The following is a 19,871-nucleotide window of genomic DNA, read 5'->3' on the forward strand; positions in this document are numbered from 1 at the left end:
AGGGTATCAGGATGTGGACATCATCAAGGTGAGTATTCAGAATTAACACAGGTCATCAGGATGTGGGCATCATGAAAGCGCACATTCAGAATTAACACAGGGCATCAGTGTGTGGGCATCATTGATGTGCGCATTAAGAATTAACCCAGGGCATCAAGATGTGGGCATCATCAAAGCACACATTCAGAATTAATACAGTGCATCAGTGTGTGGGCATCACTGATGTGCGCATTAAGAATTAACACAGTGCATCAGGGTGTGAGCATCACTGATGTGTGTATTAAGTATTAACACAAGGCATCAGGATGTGGGCATCATCAAAGCGCACATTCAGATTTAACACAGGGCATGGGCATCATCAATGAGCGCATTCACAATTAACACAGGCCATCAGGATGTGGACATCATCAATGCGCGCATTCAGAATTAACACAGGGCATCAGGATGAGGGCATCATGAATGCACACATTCAGAATTAACACATGGCATCAGGATGTGGACATCACTGATGCACTCATTCAGAATTAACACAGCATCACGGTGTGGACATCATCAATGCACACATTCAGAATTAACACAGGCCATCAGGATGCAGACATCATCAACGCACACATCAGAATTAACACAGAGCATCAGGATGAGGACATCATCAATGCACGCATTCAGAATTAACACAAGGCATCAGGATGTCGACATCATTAATGCACGCATGCAGAATTAACAAAGGGCATGAGGATGTGGACATCGTCAATGTGCGCATTCAGATTCTCCACATCTACCCCTTTGCGAATGCGAATCGAGTGTTGAGAAAGGCTATTTCTAGACATTTCAGCATGTACCTTAAATTCATAAATGTAATCTGCGTTCAAATACAGAAAAAGATGAAGTGCTCATCTGCCCCTATCTGGATCAGAGGAAGGGGAAGGGGAAATTGCAATTGGCTAAAGGGACATTACAGAACGTTCTGTGTGTTTTCTCCCACGTTCTGCCCCCCCCCCCAAGCAAGCTAAGCAGTCTGAACATACTTTACAACATGCACACCTTTGTGCTTATTTGGGGTCCTTGACCCTACAAAATACCTCTTTGGGAAGTGTAATTACTGATTAATTTGGACTTTTATAGCAAAATTGTTAGTGGGGGTGTTGGTCTCCCGTACCGCCTTCAAGGTTCTGTTATGAATATATTCTGCATCCAGAGCTATCTATTTACTGACTGTGAAAGGGTAAAGGGCTGGACCCTCTCATGGGGAACAGGGGTTCCTCCCGACTTGGAGTAGGAGGCCGCCCATAGAATCTTAGAGTTATTCCTGCCCCAACGGTGGGGAAAGGGAGATGGGAAGGCCCCAGTCCCCTGTACCCACTAAATGTGCCTTGAATGTTGACAGTGGTATCACTGTCAATCACCTAATGCCTTGAAAACTCAACAAACATGTGTTCCATGCAAAGAGCGCTATCACATAAGTTACAAACAAAAATAGATTACACAAATAAACAGGTGTTTATTCACAAAAACAAATCTGTTAAGATTGGTACAGTCTCTGCCAATCTATGTCAATGCCGTCTTTGCCAACGCACTCTCTAAAGGTAGAGAAAACTACTTGAAGTGCGTGCACACATGCTGGTCATATTAAAATATTTAGCAAGTGTAACAAGAATAATAAATTGTGATGAATTATTGCACCAAAGGTGAGAACCTAAAAACTAAGTGATGTGGATCATGGTATTATGTTACAATACGGAGCTAGGATGTTTCTGCATGGGAGACCATGACCACTATGCCCTCACAGCTGGTCACTCTCCTGACATAAGGTAAAGGAAAAATAATATAATGAGTCCATAAAAAGTATCAACTATTACCTGATGTCCGTCCAATTATGAGTGTACTTGGTACGGCAACAGAAGGCCTTTCACTTTATATAGATACTGCAATCAGAGACTTGGTCCCATTACTGCCTGCGCATCTCAAGGACTCTACCCAGACTTTGGCAATTCTCAATTCAATTGAGTGGTGACCAAATTATCAACTAGGCAGTTTTGATGTTAAGGCATTGTATACATCCATCCAACATAGCCTTGCACTGGATATTTCGTGAACACTCTTCATCATTTTCTAAACATATTGATATGATCAGAGCATTCTTAGCCTTTACTTTAAATCACAAACAATGTTTGTTTAATCAGCAATATTTCCTGCAAACAAAAGGCGTGGCCATGGGCGTCAAATATGCGCCAGCTTTGGCAAATCTGTTCATGGGTTTTTTTGAACACACAAATGTTTTCACCAAAAGCATTTGAGGCAGAAATTATAGTTTGGAAGTGCTATATAGATGATGTTTAGTGGTATGGAATGGAACATTTGAGCAATTTACTCAGTTCACTCAATATCTCTATCAAAATAATTTTGGGATTTAATTCTCTGGTTGTATTAGTAGCCAATGTCTTGAATTCTTAGATTTACGGATCGATTTAATTAATGAAACGTTACAAACCAAGACCTTTAGGAAAGCAACAGCAGTTAATGCAACGTTACACGCCAATAGTTGCCACCAGAGGTCTGTTAACAATATTCCGGTGGACGAATTTCATCGAGCAAAGAGAAATTGTATTACGCAGGCAGCATATGAGAAAGAATGTGAATTGTTGGTGCAAAGGTTCAAGCAATGAGGGTACACACCGCACTGCATACATAAGGCTTTGCGCAAAACCAATCTGCTCGCAAGGAATTCGATTATGTACCATACTGATGTGCGGCAAACACAGCCAATGAAGGAAGTTAATTTAATCACTAAGTACGTTCAAGATAACGATTGCCTGTACCGGCTGTTAAATAAACATTGGCATCTGCTTAAACTAGATCCAGACCTAACTCAATATATTACTAGGAGGCCCAAGCTGATTTTCACCAAAAACAGAACTTTGAAAACTAAACTCAGTCTCTCTTTCCTTGAACCTAAGCCAACTCGTCCAACAAACATCAGTTGGCTTACAAGTAGTCCCTCTGGTTTCCACAAGTGTGGTACATGCAATTTTTGTAGATATGCTTTGTCACCAACAACCAAGTTGACACGCCATCACGGTTTGAAATGTATTTTCACGACTTCATTAACTGTAAACCAAAATACATTGTTTATGCCATCGTTTGTATGCAACAAGGTATATGTCGGGAGCACGATACCTGAACTGTGTATTACAATACGTGAACACCTTTCACACTTGAACAGTCAAGATCCTAAGCTACCATTTGGCGTGCATTGGCAGACCCAACACCAACTGGACAACAAATATGACATTCCATTTGTAGGCTTATTACAATAACATGCTCTTCCCAGAGGAGGCGATCGTCAGCTACTTCTACGCCAACCTGAAGCAAACTAAGATGCACAACACTCGGTTTCAACCTTAGTGTTTTCCTATGAGGATGTAACATATCAGTTCTTTTAAACAACCCTGTGATGGGTGCTGTTTCCTGGTGTAATCATCGTTTACACCAGTACTGTGGCACAAATCAACAACAATGCATTGTGATATGACTGAATGTGACTCATTGTATTATTTTTCCGTTACCTTATGTCATGACAGTGACCAGCTGTGAGGGGATAGTAGTCATGGTCTCCCATGCAGAAACACCCTAGCTCAGGATTGTAACATAATAGTTTTCAGGTTCTCATCTTTGGCACAAGAATTCATCTCAATGTATTATTCTTATTACTCTCGCTAAATATTTTAATATGACCAGCATGTGTGCACGCACTTCAAGTACTTTTCTCTACCTTTAGAGAATGGGCTGGCAAAGGCGGCATTGGCAAAGATGGCATTGACATAGATTGGCAGAGACTGTACCAATCTTAACAGATTTTTCTTTTTGTGATTAAACACGTGACTGTTTATTTGTGTAACCTGTTTTTTTTTGTTACTTATGTGACAGCGTTGTTTCCATGGAACACATGTTTGTTGTTGCATTTTCAGATTAGGTTGGGGTTACCTATTGTTCCATTGAAGTGCAGCAGTCTTTTGCTGTATATCTGTTCAAACTCTGACTGTTGCCCAAGCGCGCACTTACCAGGTGCCCCATATTACTGTTTCTGCCTTGAAAACTAATTTCTGGCCATGGTTCTCTTTGTAAGGTAGCAGGACTGCGAGAACATGCAACAACAGGGATGCAAAGAGGACCGCTGAAAGAAGCCACCAGCTCTGTAACTGACTCAGAGATGTCAGCACCAGCCAAAGCCAATGTATCGGGAAAGGATACAACTTACCACATTTCTGTTCTAGGCCCTCTTCTTTTCTCCTGTTCTACTATTCCTTTCTCTGCTCTTATGTCCTCATGTAATCTTTCCTGTCATTTCTACACTGATGATTCACAAATCATTTTTCTCCTTTTCTACATTTTCGTCTTCCTAACACAGTTTCTTCCTGTTTACTGACTGTCAAATCTTGGATGGCATCTCGTTTTCTTCATCCTAATTCCTCCAAAACCGAGTTATTTTCTTTCCGTCTTCCTCTGCCTCTCCTATCCCTCCTCCCTCTGTTCTTCTTTTCCCTGCATCTTTTCTTTCATTTTCTTCTTCTGCTCGAAACCTTGGCATTGTCTTTGACTCATCTATTTGTTTTTCTCTGCATATTTCTAACACTGCTCGCTCTGCTCATTTTCATCTTTATAATCTTTGACATGTTCGCCTTTTGCTTTCGCTTCAGGCTACTGAACTTCTGATCTTTTCGCTTGTTTTCTCTTGTCTTAAATATTGCTCAGTTCTTTTATTAGGTCGTACCCCTCTACGTTCTGTTTTTAATTCTGCTATTTGTCTTCTCTTTCAACTGCCATTTTGCTCTTCTGTTACTCCTTCACTTTGGTCTTACCCCCTCTATGTTCTGTTTTTAATTCTGCTATTTGTCTTCTCTTTCAGCTGCCCTTTTGCTCTTCTGTTACTCCTTCACTTGGTTCTGCTTCTCTACTTTATTTTGCTCTTCATCTTCTCTTTCGCTTCCTCTGCTTTGTCTATAAAGCTCTTTATGGTCTTGACCCATCCTACCTTGGTTCTCTTGTCTCTTTTTACTCTCCTCCTCCTCCTCTTTGCTGTCAATCTCTTTTCCTTCTTTCCGTTCCTAAGCCACCTTGTTCTTCCTCTCGATTCCTTTTTTCTCACTTCTTGCAACCTAAGCATTTGAAAGCTCTTCCGTTATCTATCCCTGCCTCTTCTACTTTCCATATTTTTCGTTCTCAATTAAAAACTCACCTTCTTTTTGCTCATTCCTCTGCTTAGCTCCCAATTGTAATTTTACCATCGTCATTTTTTATTTTACCAATGTAATTATTATTTTTTTAAAAGCACTTTCGCGAAAGCGCTCAATAAATACAAATAAATACAAAGACCCCGCTTAGAAATAATGGGACGCCATAGGAACACCTAATTGAGAAAGCCGCAGAGACTGTGCGTGAAAAGGGATGGGGCTAAAAGAGTTGTATAAAGATGTACCATGTTACGACTGCTCACCCTGCAAAATGTTTTCTGGCCCAACAATCTATGAAGTACCTACGATTTCAAATCGGGTGATGGTCTAGTACTGCCTCACAACAATAAAGCTGAAGTGGATGAGAGGGCTCCCTGCCCAAGGACCAAAAAGGACATATCAGCTTTTCTCGGGATGGGGGGTGCTATCGATACTTCATTCTAAATGTGCCCTCTCCTGCGGCACCATTAATAAACAAACCCGGGAAGTCACAACCTCATCTCTTGAAACGATGCAGCCAACAGTGCCTCCTTCAAAAGACTCAAATCCGGGCTATGTCATAGCCCAGTATTGACTATGTCAGAGTTCTCCAAAGAATTCACTTTGCAAACCAATGCTTCCTGCGGTGGTCTAGGGGCGGATCTCTTGTAAGTCAATGAGGGGGAAGAAAAGTCAAACCCCTACATCTATAGGGCATTGTTTGCTCGAGAGAGGAACTACCCAAATGTGGAATTAATATGTCTGGAGGCGACATGGACAGGTCACACTCTACACCCTATGATATTATTTGACAGGCAGAAAGTTCAGACTGGTTACCCACCATGCACCTCTGGTGGGGATGGCCCGCAATAAAGATACAAACCTAAAATCCTGAGAGGGATCCTAGCTTTAGAGCCATATGTTTTTCCAACAGATAATAGGGCTGGAAAGCATCAGGCTAATGTGGGTTATCTAACCTGATACCTGCGGGCAGTCAGCAATCCAGAAGAGGATGTGGGCATAGAAGAAAGGGTGGCGGTATGCGACAGAGTCAGAAGCTGGACCCTTTTCATGGGGGAACATTACCCAACATGGGGTAGGAGTCCTTCCAGGGCATATGCCAGAGCCAATTCTGCCCCATAGGTGGGGTGAGGGAATTGGCATGGCCCCGATTCCTGACCCCCCTAAATGTACCTTGACTATTGACATCAGTACTACTTTTGATCACCCAAAGCCTTGCAATCTCAATTCTGGCCAGAGTTCTCTTGGTTTCATTTCAGGACCACACGATCCACAATACCACGCGACAACAAGGAAACACAGTGGGCTGCTGAAGGAAACAACTGGCCCACCACCGACTCTGAGATGCAAGTAACCATCAAACCCCAACCTATCCAAAAAGAATGCAACACATGCAATATTCAAATTTGCAATCACCAAGATAGAGGCTGATAACATACAAAGTTTATTCAACAATAAATGCACTACACAGCCCCCTCCTCTCTCAGCCTTCTTTCAACTCCCCTTGGAACCTTGTGATGTCACACCATTCCTACTAATTCTAGATACCCCTTTACAGGCTGCAGTTTAGTTCATCAAGAATATGACTTGCACCTAACATGCATATAGAACAACTTACCACAGCTTTGAAAGAACGGGACACGAGCAAACACCAAATGGATGCAGCCACAGACTGTACAGAATGCTGCACATGGAAATGGGGAGGGTCTGACGGGGGGGTGACCCGACCCTGGGGAAAAGGACAGACGTATATTGGCCCACTGAGTCAGGTGAGATATTGAACCAAAGGAGGGGATATGGAAGAACAGAAATAGGAAATCACTTGTATAAAAGACCCGTAGGAGCAAAACAGAGTGAAAGGCGTTTGGGTGAGGTCAGGACAAGTGGTGGTGGACCGAGAGACCAGGTGGAAGGTGGAGTGAAATCAAAGGAGTCGTTGGATCCAGGTTCAGGTGAGGTATTGTGTGTGAGAGAGAGCAGTACCAAGGGGGAAGAGTGAAGCTGTCATTGTGAGAGTGCATGTGAGAGTGAGTGTTAGTGGAGAAGGGTGCAGGAGGTAGCATATGGGGTGAGAGTGTAGAGGGTGAGGCCAAGAGTAGAAGGTGAGAGTGGTACAAAGTGAAAGAGGAAGAGAGAGAAAGAGAGATAGAAAGGGAAAAGGAGAGAGAGAGAGAGAGAGAGAGAGAGAGAGAGAGAGAGAGAGAGAGAGAGAGAGAGAGGGAAAGAGAGAACGAGAAAGAGAGAGAGAGACAGAGAGAGAGAGAGAGAGAGAGAGAGAGAGAGAGATATGAAGGAGTTGTAGTTGGAGACAGGAGGGGGAATTGGTGAGGGGTGTAATGGAGAGAGAGAGAGGCATGTGAGAAGACCAGAGGGACAGAGAAGGTGAGAGGAGAGGAGAGAAGACAAGACATGAGGAGACCGGAGGGAGAAGGAGGAAAGGCAAGAGGGGGCATAGGCAGAGGACAACGACAGTAAGGAGGGGGAAGTTCAGGGGAGGAGTGAGCGTAAGTGAAAGGGAGACTGCCTGCGAAAATACAAGCACTATCATGAACATTGTTGATCTCATCCTTGTAGAAAGTAGCATAGGGAACCTGTAGAAAGTCCTGGAGGGAGTAAAGGAGACAAGGCGTTGGCCTTTAAGCACTCCTATTGTAGATAGGTTAGTTTAGATGGTAGTGGTCACCAATCTCTAGTCTTCCACACTACCTTGAATGATCGGGAATCCTGGGTTAGGGTGGAGGTAGCCGACAGGACGTTGAGGCACCATGCAGGAATACCCAAAAGTTGGCTTCATCTGCAATGTCCATATCAATTTTGAAAATCATGTTATTAAAACCCTCGTACAATCTATCTTGACATGACATGAGAATGGCAGAATTTGCAATGTCTTGTTTAGTATAAAATGTAGTCTGATGTTCACCATCCTTTGCTGTCCTCGTTGATCGCATCTTTAGGTTCCGGTTTCCACTTTCGATGCCATTCCTGTGCTAGTTCCTTATCATCGTCTCCTTCTTTGTTAGTCATGTGCATCATTCACTGCACTTGACCCCCCTCATCTCTTTAGGTTAATTTTCTTACATAGGTTTTTGGGGTTTATCCCCCTATGTTGTTTTACTTTACTTTATTCTGCTTGTCATCATTAGATTTCTTTCCCCCGCAGTTCGTATCTTGTATTTCTTGGCATGTTTGTATACATTTGATGTTCAGAAAGAACTTACATCAGGGTGAGGAAGGATAATGTTCTGCTCAGTGCCTGTCCCTGCTGCTTTTATAGCATGTGCTTTCCTTCTAGCTGCTGTTGTAAGACATCAAACACTATTCACAAAGGAATAACACTGGTCCAGAAGCATTGCTGGTTTAAGAAGGTTCAACAACGTTCAAGCCGCTTTGGTCAAAACACTAAGTTTGTGATCTCCAATCTTGTCACAGGATTCATAATGGATTGAAGTGCTGCCCACACGTTGTGCACCCGTGTGGCTTCTCCACTGTATGATCCTCACATGGATGTAAAGTTCTAGCTGTAAATGGAGCTTTTCTCACACTCTTTATACTTGTAAGTCTTTACACCATTTCTGATGATGCCACACTTGCAGCCTAATTATAGTGCCCCGAGATGGCGTCTCCCTATGGTAGATTCTTCAATTGCAGCTAAGGCACAACCAAAGGATTTCTCACACTCTTTGCATTGATGGAGCTTCTCTCCTGTATGAATCCTCTGATGATTGTACAAACTAGAGCTACAACTGAACCTTGTCCTCACATGACATGAACTGCCAGGGTCACTCCCCATTGTGGATTTTCAGATGCCTAATCAGAGATGAGTTTCGCGTGAACCTTTCCACACACTGGTATGGTCATTCCCTAGTAAGGCTCTTCTGATGCTGGTACAGAGTTGAGCTCTGACTGAAGCTTTTCTAACACTCTGTGGACTTGTGTGGTCGCCCCCCAGTATGGATCTTCTGATGCTGGTACAGATGTGAGCTCTGAATGAAGCTTTTCTCACACTCTGTACACTGGTATAGTCTCTCCCCAGTATGGATCCTCTGATGCTGCTGCAGATGTGAGCTGTAAGTGAAGCTTTTCACACACTCCGTACACTGGTATGGTCGTTCACCAGTATGGCTCTTCTGATGCTGATACATATTTGACCTCTGCCTGAAGCTTTTCCCACACTCCGTGCACTGGTATGGTCGCTCCCCTGTATGAATCCTCTGATGTCGGTACAGATGTGATGTAAAAGGGAAACTTTTCTGACACTCTGTACACTGGTATGGTCGTTCCCCAGTATGGCTCTTCTGATGCTGATACAGACTTGGTCTCTGAGTGAAGCTTTTCTCACACTCGGTACATTGGTATGGTCGCTCCCCGGTATGGATCATCAGATGGTCGAACAGGTTTGAGCTCTGAGTGAAGCTTTTCTCACACTCTGTACACTGGTATGGTCGCGCTCCAGTATGGATCATCTGATGCTGATGCAGATTTGAGCTCTGACTGAAGCTTTTCTCACACTCTGTACATTGGTGTGGCCGCTCCCCAGTATGGGTATTCTGATGCTGGTACAGGGTTGAGCTCCGAGTAAAGCTTTTTCCACATTCTGTACACTGGTATGGTCTCTCTCCAGTGTGGCTTTTCTGATGCCGGTGCAGATTTGCGCTCTGAGTGAAGCTTTTCTCACACTCTGTACACTGGTATGGCCGCTCCCCAGTATGGGTATTCTGATGCTGGTACAGATTTGAGCTCCGATTGAAGCTTTTTCCACATTCTGTACACTGGTATGGTCGTTCTCCAGTGTGGCTTTTCTGATACCGGTGCAGATTTGCGCTCTGAGTGAAGCTTTTCTCACACTCCAAGTACTTGAATGGTTTTTCCCCTGTGTGAGATCTCTGGTGCCTTCTCAGGTCTGACGCTGAATTGAAGTGCTTTTCACAATCCAAGCATTCATAGGATTTCTCCATAGCATGCGTCCTCTTACAGCTATCAATTCTCTGTTGAAAGAAGCAGCGGTAACATGTATTATTTTATGTCATTGTACAGCCTAAACATCAATGAAAATAGCAGAGAGCTGTTCATTCTCTGTTTACACAGTTAAATCCTGAATAAATATGACAAAATAAACCTTTCTGAGTCTTAACCAATTAGGAAATAGACATTAACAAATAAACTTTCTCAGAGAAAATAACATTGACATAGATGCCCAACATTGCATTCGCACCTGGGAAAGACAGATTGACCAATCCCAATCTGCCTTTCCTGGGCGCGATTGTGCTTTCACTGCCTGCACCTGCCACCATTAAAATAGAAAGGGACTACGCCCCTTTTTGAATGACGGCGGCCTTTGTGGAGCATGTTTTTTTATGGCTGCTGTCATCAGAAAAGGGACCTAGTCCCTTTACCATTTTAATGGCGGCAGCCATTTTCTTTTTCTTCCATAGGAGATCGGTTTGCACAGAACTGATCTCCAGTAAGGCAAAAAAAAGAAAACTATCCACACCCCGCTATAGTCCAAGGTGCAAATAGCTTTCACGCCCCGTTGGGGAGGCGGAGGGGTCAGCAATGGGCTTTAATGGCTCGCAGTCGGAGCAGAAGCCCTTGCGGGCCGTTAAAGCCCATGTCCGCCCAGAGGTTCTTATCACAAGGTCACACCCAACACAGGAGTGATTTCTTTTTAAACGTATCTTTTATATTTCCAAAAATGTCTTCATTCAATAATTAATGGCAGTACCGCCCCACTAGCCGTTCGATCAAATTAATATACATGTGAACAGATCCCTTTCACTGAATCATGCACTGCTTGGAAACTTGGTTCACTATTCGGGCCGGATCTTTCCCTCATAAACATTCCTTTCCAGTGCCTTTGTGTTTACAGGAACTTATTCCAACATTTGTCCCTGTATGGGGGCGCTGCTTCTTTCCAATGCTCAACCAATATTAATCCAGCTTGTGAATAGTGAATACAATAAAGTACACTTGGGCGGATTCATCATTCTCAAGGCCAAATATTAGCGTATTCAGTGTAGGTACTGTTACTTCTCCTATTTATTCGGAGGCATTTTCGAATCTTTACGGAGCGGGCATTCTCTGCTTATCTCATAATATGCACACACTTGCGAGCGGTTCTTCATCTTGGAATCTGAATGAGTTGAGGGCTTCTAATAAACTTGTTTTAAAATTACTGCCGAACTTTAATGATGTCAGACAGTATTGATTCCATGTGTCTCTACTAAACACAGCAGGTATTCGATGCTCATGTCATTTTGTCATAGTCTGCGGTTTGCTATTCCTGCTATATCTTATAATAGCCACGAAGTTCACCAACAGCCTTAACTACAGCACCATCTCAAATAGGTTTTATTCTTTTCCATTCAGTTTCACCCTTTTGTAGCCGATGCAGAGTCCCTTTAATTCCTACAGTGTCAGGACCTTCTAGCCCATGGGCTTCTAGATAGAACCGCAGCTGGGAGAATGCTTAAGTGCCACAGTTGTGAATACACATGCCTTGCAAGACACTTGTTCCCATAGCAACTCCCAGCTGCCTCATGTTGTCTGCCTCTGCCTATCCTGACCTTCCTCTGAACTCTGGCAGACAAGGATACAGGATTGGACCTGGCGGGCAAGCCCACCGCACAGCTCCAGACTCCTCCTAGGCCACAAGTCCCACCATGCCAGGTTATACCATGGGCCTCATTAGGACTCTGGCGCTAAACCATGGTGCCATTAGCACCATGGTCCATGCCGGAGTCCGCCATGGTGTAATGGGGAATTACCACCCCATTCCGAGGTTGGCGGGGCGTAATTCCCCATGCTGCCATGGCCCTTCCCCATTCCCATTTTTGCCCCATAGGGCTCAATGGGAATGGGGACGGTGGCAATTACGGTACCGCAAATTGCGGTACCGTAATTGCCATCAAGGTCCCTTTGCGGGTCCCTACTTTAACGGCTGGTCTAGACCAGCCGTTAAGGTCGGGTCCCGCAAAGGGACCTCGTAATTAGGCGCTAATGGGTTAACGGCACCGCAGCCTTTTACGGCTCCGTTAAACACTTAGCGCCTGGGTGGTAATGAGGCCCCATATCTTTTCTTATACCATGGTCAGGAGTCCATGTCGATATTGGTTTATATTCCTTTGAAAGGAGAAAGTCACACACATAGAACAGTATATAACAAAGCCCCAGAACTATACGTTTTTGGTCACATTTAAGTCTCATTTCCTGGGTGCACAATTCTCTTGCAGGTAGAGGCGGGCAACCAAGTGAGGAGATCCCTTAACTCAATTGCAGACACATTTACCAACAAAAACAGGCAAAGCCCCCACAACCCGGGAACAATTCTGCTTTCTGCTAAAACTGCTGGACAAAGACAACAACCTCAGGGTCATGGGAATGACAGGCGTCTTTCGACCCCCTTGGAAGTGCTTCCTGCACCTGCATAGGGGGACACTGGCAGAAATCAGAGATTCACAATATTTGAAAAGTGCATCATTCATCAAGCAAATATTATAGTAAGCAGAGGAGGTAAGAAGATAGTGAACGCTTTGGGCGCCCATAAAAAAGCTTGTGAGGGCTTAATACAATCTTTCTGTTGGCCGTACTGCTGAGCAGTACCAGTGGCATGGCTTGGTACCTCATGAGGCCAGTCTACACACCGAGTGTCGACAGCTTATTTTATATCACGCCATTTTGTCGCTCTACTGCTCCTGCTCATTATGTGGGCAATGAAGATTGCGCTGTATGTTTGCCAGGCTATTATGCAAGTCTATGCAAAAAGGACGAGCATACTCGTCCTTGGCACTTACGGGGTTAATGAAGAACAGTGCTCCTTAATTAGCTGATTTAATAAGTAACTATTGTTCTCATTTTGCTTGATCTCTCTTCTGCCTTTGATACTGTCAACCATACCATCCTGCTCAACCGTCTCCGTGATAACCTGGGTATCACTGATCAGGCTCTGATGTGGCTGACCTCTTTCCTCTCTGATCGACCCTCCCAGGTCCAACTGGGGTCCTTCCTCTCTGACATCTTTTTCTCTACCTGTGGTGTCCCCCAGGGATCTAACCTCTCTCCCTGGCTGTTCAACCAGTATCTGGCACTTCTTACCCACCACATTGCCGCTCTCTGCCCCACCTTTCAGTGCTATGTGGATGATACCCAGCTCATTTTCAGGCTACCCTCGGCCTCCTCCTCTCCTTCCCTCATCTCCGACTGTCTGTCTGCTATCCAGGAATGGTGTGCCGCAAATGACCGCTGCCTTAATGCCAGTAAGACTGTGATTCTACTCATCAGCACACCCACTCCCTCCTTCCATGCAGCTCTCTGACCGGCCTCTCTTGACCCTCTTCCTGCTCCTACCTGCAAGGCAAAAAACCTCGGGGTCATCTTCGACTCCACACTCTCCTTCTCTCCTCACATTTCTGACGTCTCTAAGAAGTCACACTACCAGCTACACCTCCTCAGAGGTATCCTTCCTTTCCTCTCCTTCCCCCAGAAGCTCACTGTCTCTAGAGCCCTTGTTCTTTTGAAGCTGGATTACTGTAACAGCCTCTATCTAAATCTGCCTGCCTCTAATCTCTGCCCTTTGCAACTCATCCAGAACAGGACTGCAAGACTTGTCCTTGGCCTCAAGCCCAGGGACCGTATCACTCCAGGACTGCAATCACTACACTGGCTCCCAGTGGCTGCGAGGATTAAGTTCAAAATCCTCTGCATTGTCCACAAGGCCTTCTGGGGCCTTGGGCCGAAATACCTTCAACTCTCTCTTCCTAAATATCTTCCTTCTCGAGCTCTTCGCTCATCTGCCTCCAACTTCCTCAGGGTCAGCCGCTTCTCCAAGCAACAAGTTGGGGGTAGATCTCTCTCCGCAGTAGGGGCCTCCCTCTGGAACAGCCTTCCTGCCTCCCTGAAACTTGAGGAGAACCATCTCCAGTTCCGGAAGCACCTCAAAACCCTCCTCTTTGCCTCCGCTTTCTCTCCCTCTCTCCCCTGCTAAAATTACTGAATCTGCACTGAATCTGCAACTGGGCCACTCACCAATTTCGGTCCTTGGCCCAGCCACTCATCCCCTGCACTGCCTCCCTGGCAACCCCTGCACTGCGGGACTGTCTCTGTATCCCTGCAGCCCCCCATTCCCAGCACTTGTCTGCACTTACCTTGCACTTGCCACCAGCTGGCCCTTAGTATTTACTTGTTATTCTACTAACCCTGTACTGCACTTTTCCCCTCTCCCTTCCCCCTTTCACTTTTCCCTTCCCCTCTACCCTTGCACTTGCGTGATCTGACTGACACCTGTCCTAGTAGGATCATTGTCTGTCTCCCCTTCGTCCCCCCCGCCTCGTCGCGCCTTGAAACACTTGTGTATAGGAGCGTTACAAATGCCATATCATATCATATCATATCATACAATGGTGTATGCTCGGTTACATCGGTAGGTGTCTCCCCAACAAGAAAAGATGTCAAGAAGAACAAGTACGAATTGCAGGTTATTACATCTTCACAGTTGAATACAATCCACCTGGAGGTAGTATGCAGGGGGACCAGATGGTGGTGGATGCACTCTATTTGTAGTGTGACTGTCTTTCTGTTGTAATGTTGTTAACATTTAACACACTGTCTGTAGTTCGTCTGAGCCGTGGCGGTAAAGGTGGATGTGATCCAGTCCCAATTCAGAGTGGGGATTGTACCCCTTTTTCCTATGTTTTCCAGTTCATGGTATACTCTAGTGAGGTGAGATAAAAGTATTTTTGGCACAACATGGCAGCCATGTGCATCCTACCAAAGTTAGTGCTTATGTGATTGGCAACCATTTCTGGCACAAAATAATTTTTCCTATAGCAGAAGCACTTCCTGGGTATGGGCTAGTGCTTCAAGTGTTCGGAAGGGTGGCGGCTATGATGTCCATTTCAATCTTAATACAAACTGAGCCTGAGAGTCAGAAACAGACGTCAGCTTTGCAAAATCATGCCCGGAGGCAACCTCCCTTTCCAAAGGTGAATGTGCCGTGCATTTAATGATAGCCATTTGCTTAGGGAGCATGATGGCCTCTAACACGTGACTTGCATAGGCATGATTCTGAACAGGAAAGCCAGACGACATCAAGAAACTGTGAGCAACCCCAAATGCATAATGGGATTCTGTATGTATATTGACGTTTCTTGTTCTGGTAATTTGGGAGTATGTGACAGTGCAACCAACTCTGCAAATTTGGCTGAGGTGACATTAGGCAATTTCCCACTTGCCACAACATCTCCCAATGTACATACGGCATACCCTGCTACCGACTGGCCATCTCTGCCCCTATAACAAGAACCATCCACAACATGCATTACATCAGTCTAGTGTATTGGTGTATTTGACATCTTTCTCCTATGAGTCATAAGGAAATAGTAATAGTTGTCCATTCATATCGATTGATATCATGTGGCTCCCCATCACCTGTGGTCGGAAGTAAGGATGCTGAATTTAACACAGGACATCAGTTTAGGGTAATGCTGGAGAATACTTCATATTTGTTTGATCTGGACACAAGACATGTTGTGTTTTACTTTTTAATAATAATACAATCTCGGAATGAGGACCTGCAAATTCTGAGAAGAGGTGTGGGGGCGTTCTCATGGTCCCTGCATCCAATTCTACTGTAATATGCAATGGGCATCTGATGATGGCCATGCCTTTGTGTTAATACTGCAGATTAGGAACTATTCCTTTCATGACAAAACAGAGGGCATTTCTTTTTTTAATATGATAGACCTAAAGCTGTGGGTTTGGTGGTGTTTGATCATCTGAGAATTGATCGCAGCAAACTGTTTGAAAAAAACAACCTGCATGCGATCAATTATCAGAGGATCAAACGCGCTCACACCAACCCACACCCGCCACCCCACATGCCCCTTCCACACTTACCTGTTTGCCGGCTGCATGGTCCACTTCAGCCCTGCGGCGTCAGATCCGTCCCTCTAACGTGGGTTGGGATCCAACGCCGCAGGATCCCTTTTTCTTTTTTTTTGTCAGTCCCCCGCCTCCAATATTAAGGAAGCGGGGGACACCCCTGCAACACCCCAAGGGTAATACATACCAATCATGGGGAGCGGGGAACACCCCGCTCACCATGTTCGGTATGTATTAGCCAAATTGTTTTTATTCGATCGAATGGTACTGACCAAATTCGGTCAAATGTATCATTCGATCAAATAAAAAATGAACACATATGCTAATACCAAAGCTGTGGCTTCAGCTAATGCCCTTTTGACTGTGTGAAAAGCTTCTTCTGCCTCTGGTGTCCATTAGAGGTGCTCTGTTGTGGTCACCGTAGTATACTCAAAACCTTAAAACCACTACCTACAAAAACCTAGCATGCCCAAAAATGCTCTCATTGGACTGGGAATTGTGTACACAGCTTCTTTCATGGAGGGGGCCATGAACCTTTGCCCTAATATAATACAATGGCCCAAATAATATACCTTTTATCTGCTATTTGCAATTTTGTTTGGATGCCTTGTGTCCCTTATTTGACAATACAATTGACAGCACCTGAGCATCCTGTTTGCATGTATTATGTGATGGGGAGACAAATAGCAAGTCATCTACCAGCACTAATTTTCTAGGCACCTTTATGTCAGCAAGGTCCTTCTTAAGCTTTTGAGAAAATAGTGTAGTCTCGTCTACATGTACTGGATTATGTAAGGAAGGCATGGTATCAACAGTAAGACAGACACAAGTGACCACAGTTCAAAGGTGTGAAGGCTACTACCTCGAACACGCACTAACCATGGACCAAGTAATAGACACATCCAATAGGGAATGAGACTAAGAGATGGACTGCAAGTATATATAAGCAATCTGTGCACGCAGAGAACTCTGCTGCCCGGAGAGCACTCTGCTACCAATTACAAGGGCAGCATGTTATAAGACAAAAACGCATCACTGTGACATGTGCTATAGATACCGCATCTCTATAATACAATTGGAAGAACAAACTGATACAGTATGGATGCTCGCAGAGTGATGGTGCCGGATAGGCCACTGTGTGGATGTCAGTCCTGTAGCACGTGGGTCAGCTGGGCTCATTTCCGCGGTGAAGGTCAGTTCATCAATGCACTACATAGCCTAACCCTTTAATATACTTCAATTAGAACTTATGACACAAGACAAATGTTTACCACAAAAAGACTTGACATTATTGGGGGGCTTCAAAGCCCCAAAGCAAAGAGATAGACATGCTAACCCTTGTATCTAGGTGTCCATAAATATAGTGTGCCCCGGACCCTGTGCCCGCACTGTAGGGTTTTGATCTGCCTGTTGCCTCAAGACACTGGTGGGCATGTGTTTAGGTTGGACAAGAATATATGGGCCCCTAGGATTAGGGCTCTGGTGGGTGTCCCATCTGGTCACTACAAAAGGGGTCAGATTTGTGTCTACATGAAAGAATAGGGGGACATGGGCTCGGTGGACGGTGGTCTAAAGGGGAGGTTGAGGATGCACAGACAGCTTAGTGGAGACAGATGGGAAAATGAGTTGGGGCCTGTTCCTTTCACATCCAGGGCAGTGAGCTGATCTGGAGGGAAAGGATACTGCATATTTGCAACAATTTATGGTTGGCCTTCCGTGAGAACAGAGCTTGGGCAGAGCAGGCATGGATGTGGAGGGGGCCAGGGCTGTTTATGCGAGGTGCTGCGAATGGGAGAAGCAGCATTTAGAGATCATTTTTGGGGCCTAGCAAAAGATGGCTTTCAGTGTTACACAAAATGGAGTCTCCCTGTTTTGCCAAAGGGTTGGTTTAGCACTGAACTGCACAGTGGGGGCATCTCCCTCCTTTGGCACACACGGGATGCATTTTGTGCGGGATAGACCACCTCTCCCCTAACATTCCCCCCTTTCATTACTCTTAAAGTAACAAATACACCTTTCTACAGTTGTCCCATCCCACAACCCTTCGCTCTGCTTCTTCCCAGGCAGGGGTTCCTTTTATAGGCATCTACGTTCGACACACATTTCTTAGACTCTCCCCTGGTCTGGCATATTCCTCGGGTCTACAAGACATGTAAATACAATCCTCATCCCCATCCAGATCCACCCACACCTCTCGGTAGTTCTCGAGATCTTGAGGTTGCTTGATAGTGGTGTGGTACAGCTTGACGACCTCATCCCCTGTGTTGTATATTGCCACCATGCAGTATTTGTGTCCATTACTCTCACCAGTTTGCATCTGTGCGTCTTAAATACTAGGGAGCACTTTCATATTATCTCCATGTTTAGTAGTAACAGTGACCATCATTTTCGCACCATGGGGAACAGAGTCAGTGCAGCATCGCAGCCCTAACTGGCACACACAGAAAATCAGTAAAAAGAAAACAATGATTGGGATCAGCATTTTCATTGCAGTTGCAAGCCATGATGGCACCCAGTCGAATGCCATGGTGAACCAGTCTGATGGCTGTACACCACCTTCCTTCTGCATGCACACTCCAAGTTCATGCACTGCTGCAATCACATGTGAAAGTGTTCCGTTATCAGCATCTGAAGAAGGTGCGAAAGTGCAACATGCACTTCCGATTTTTCGGCAAACGCCGCCCTCCATTGTAGTGAAGAGGTTCAGTACGTAGCGGCTCTGCATCATCATCAGCTGCAGGGCTCTTAGCTCTACTGTGATGATGTTGAACCTGTCTTCAGTGTCATTTGCCAGCTGGATCAGCTCACACCTAATGATCTGGAACCACTTGGCGTTGTTCTTATCTGGATTCTAAGTATTTGTGATGCAAAAAATGTCTCTGCAGAGTTGAAAAGCTTGTATTCGTCAAGTATCTGTGCGAAAAGGTCAGATGATTCTTGTGAGATGTAGTTGGAGCGCCTCCTGCGGAACAGACAGTCATGTAGTTCTTTTTCTGGCAGGATGCGAAACAAGGGGGGTTCTTTAATGAATGTTGCTGTTGGTTTTGCTGGCTGCCCTTGTTGCACTGTGAATTGTTCGTCGTGCAGCAGTGACCCCCTTTTAGGTGTTCCTCCGTATTATCAGCAATGCTGAATGCAGTGTCACAAGCGCACAGAAGCCCCTCCATGATGACGGGAGGGGCACGTATGCCTGTTTACCACACACCCAATAGTGTCCGTGAGAGCTGCTGTTCCTTTTTGGAGATTACGAAGAATGATTGTCCTGTTGCAGCGTGTGATTGACCCCACTGCTGTTCGGCACTCACTATAGAAACAAAGTCCATACATTTCTTCCTGTACTTTGATTAGCTTTTCAAGAGCTGAGATCATTGTTAGCTTGGTGACATGCTCACTCCATGTTTGGGCATAGTGTTTTTCTGAAAAGTTCAGTTTTTCATCCAATAGGCCTCTCAGCACCTCAGTCTTGCACATGACGGTAGAGTCTTGCCATTTCCTGTCTGAAAAACCAGTGCTTTTGATCGTCAGGAACGGTTTATTAAAACATCTTGGGCCTATAGTTCCTTTCTTGCAAAGTTTCTCGTCTGGTGGCAAGAGTGTTAATTTTACTGTGTGTGCCTGAAAGGTGCTCCTTATCCTACATTGTGCGAGATGGACAAGACGCTGGGAGCCTCATTACGAGGCTGCCACCGGTATCCATTTTTTTCCAGCACCCGCGAATGGGCAATTACCAGGTTGTGCCGAGTTTGGCGGACCCAGTAATTGCCCATT

General features: G+C 45.0%; 1 protein-coding gene across 1 annotated transcript in view; it reads right to left on the reverse strand.

Annotated features, from left to right (window-relative positions):
• Positions 1–3,917: 3,917 nt before the first annotated feature.
• The window catches only part of LOC138489427 (zinc finger protein 436-like), a 60,876-nt gene continuing 44,922 nt past the window's right edge, over positions 3,918–19,871 (reverse strand). The window contains exon 2 of the mRNA XM_069617144.1: positions 3,918–10,213. Coding sequence (XP_069473245.1) covers positions 9,143–10,183 — 1,041 coding nt within the window. The 5' untranslated portion in view covers positions 10,184–10,213 and the 3' untranslated portion in view covers positions 3,918–9,142. The remainder of the gene's footprint in view (positions 10,214–19,871) is intronic.

Source organism: Ambystoma mexicanum, chromosome 9 (assembly GCF_040938575.1).
Source record: "Ambystoma mexicanum isolate Mex_15411 chromosome 9, UKY_AmexF1_1, whole genome shotgun sequence".
NCBI classification, from domain to species: domain Eukaryota; kingdom Metazoa; phylum Chordata; class Amphibia; order Caudata; family Ambystomatidae; genus Ambystoma; species Ambystoma mexicanum.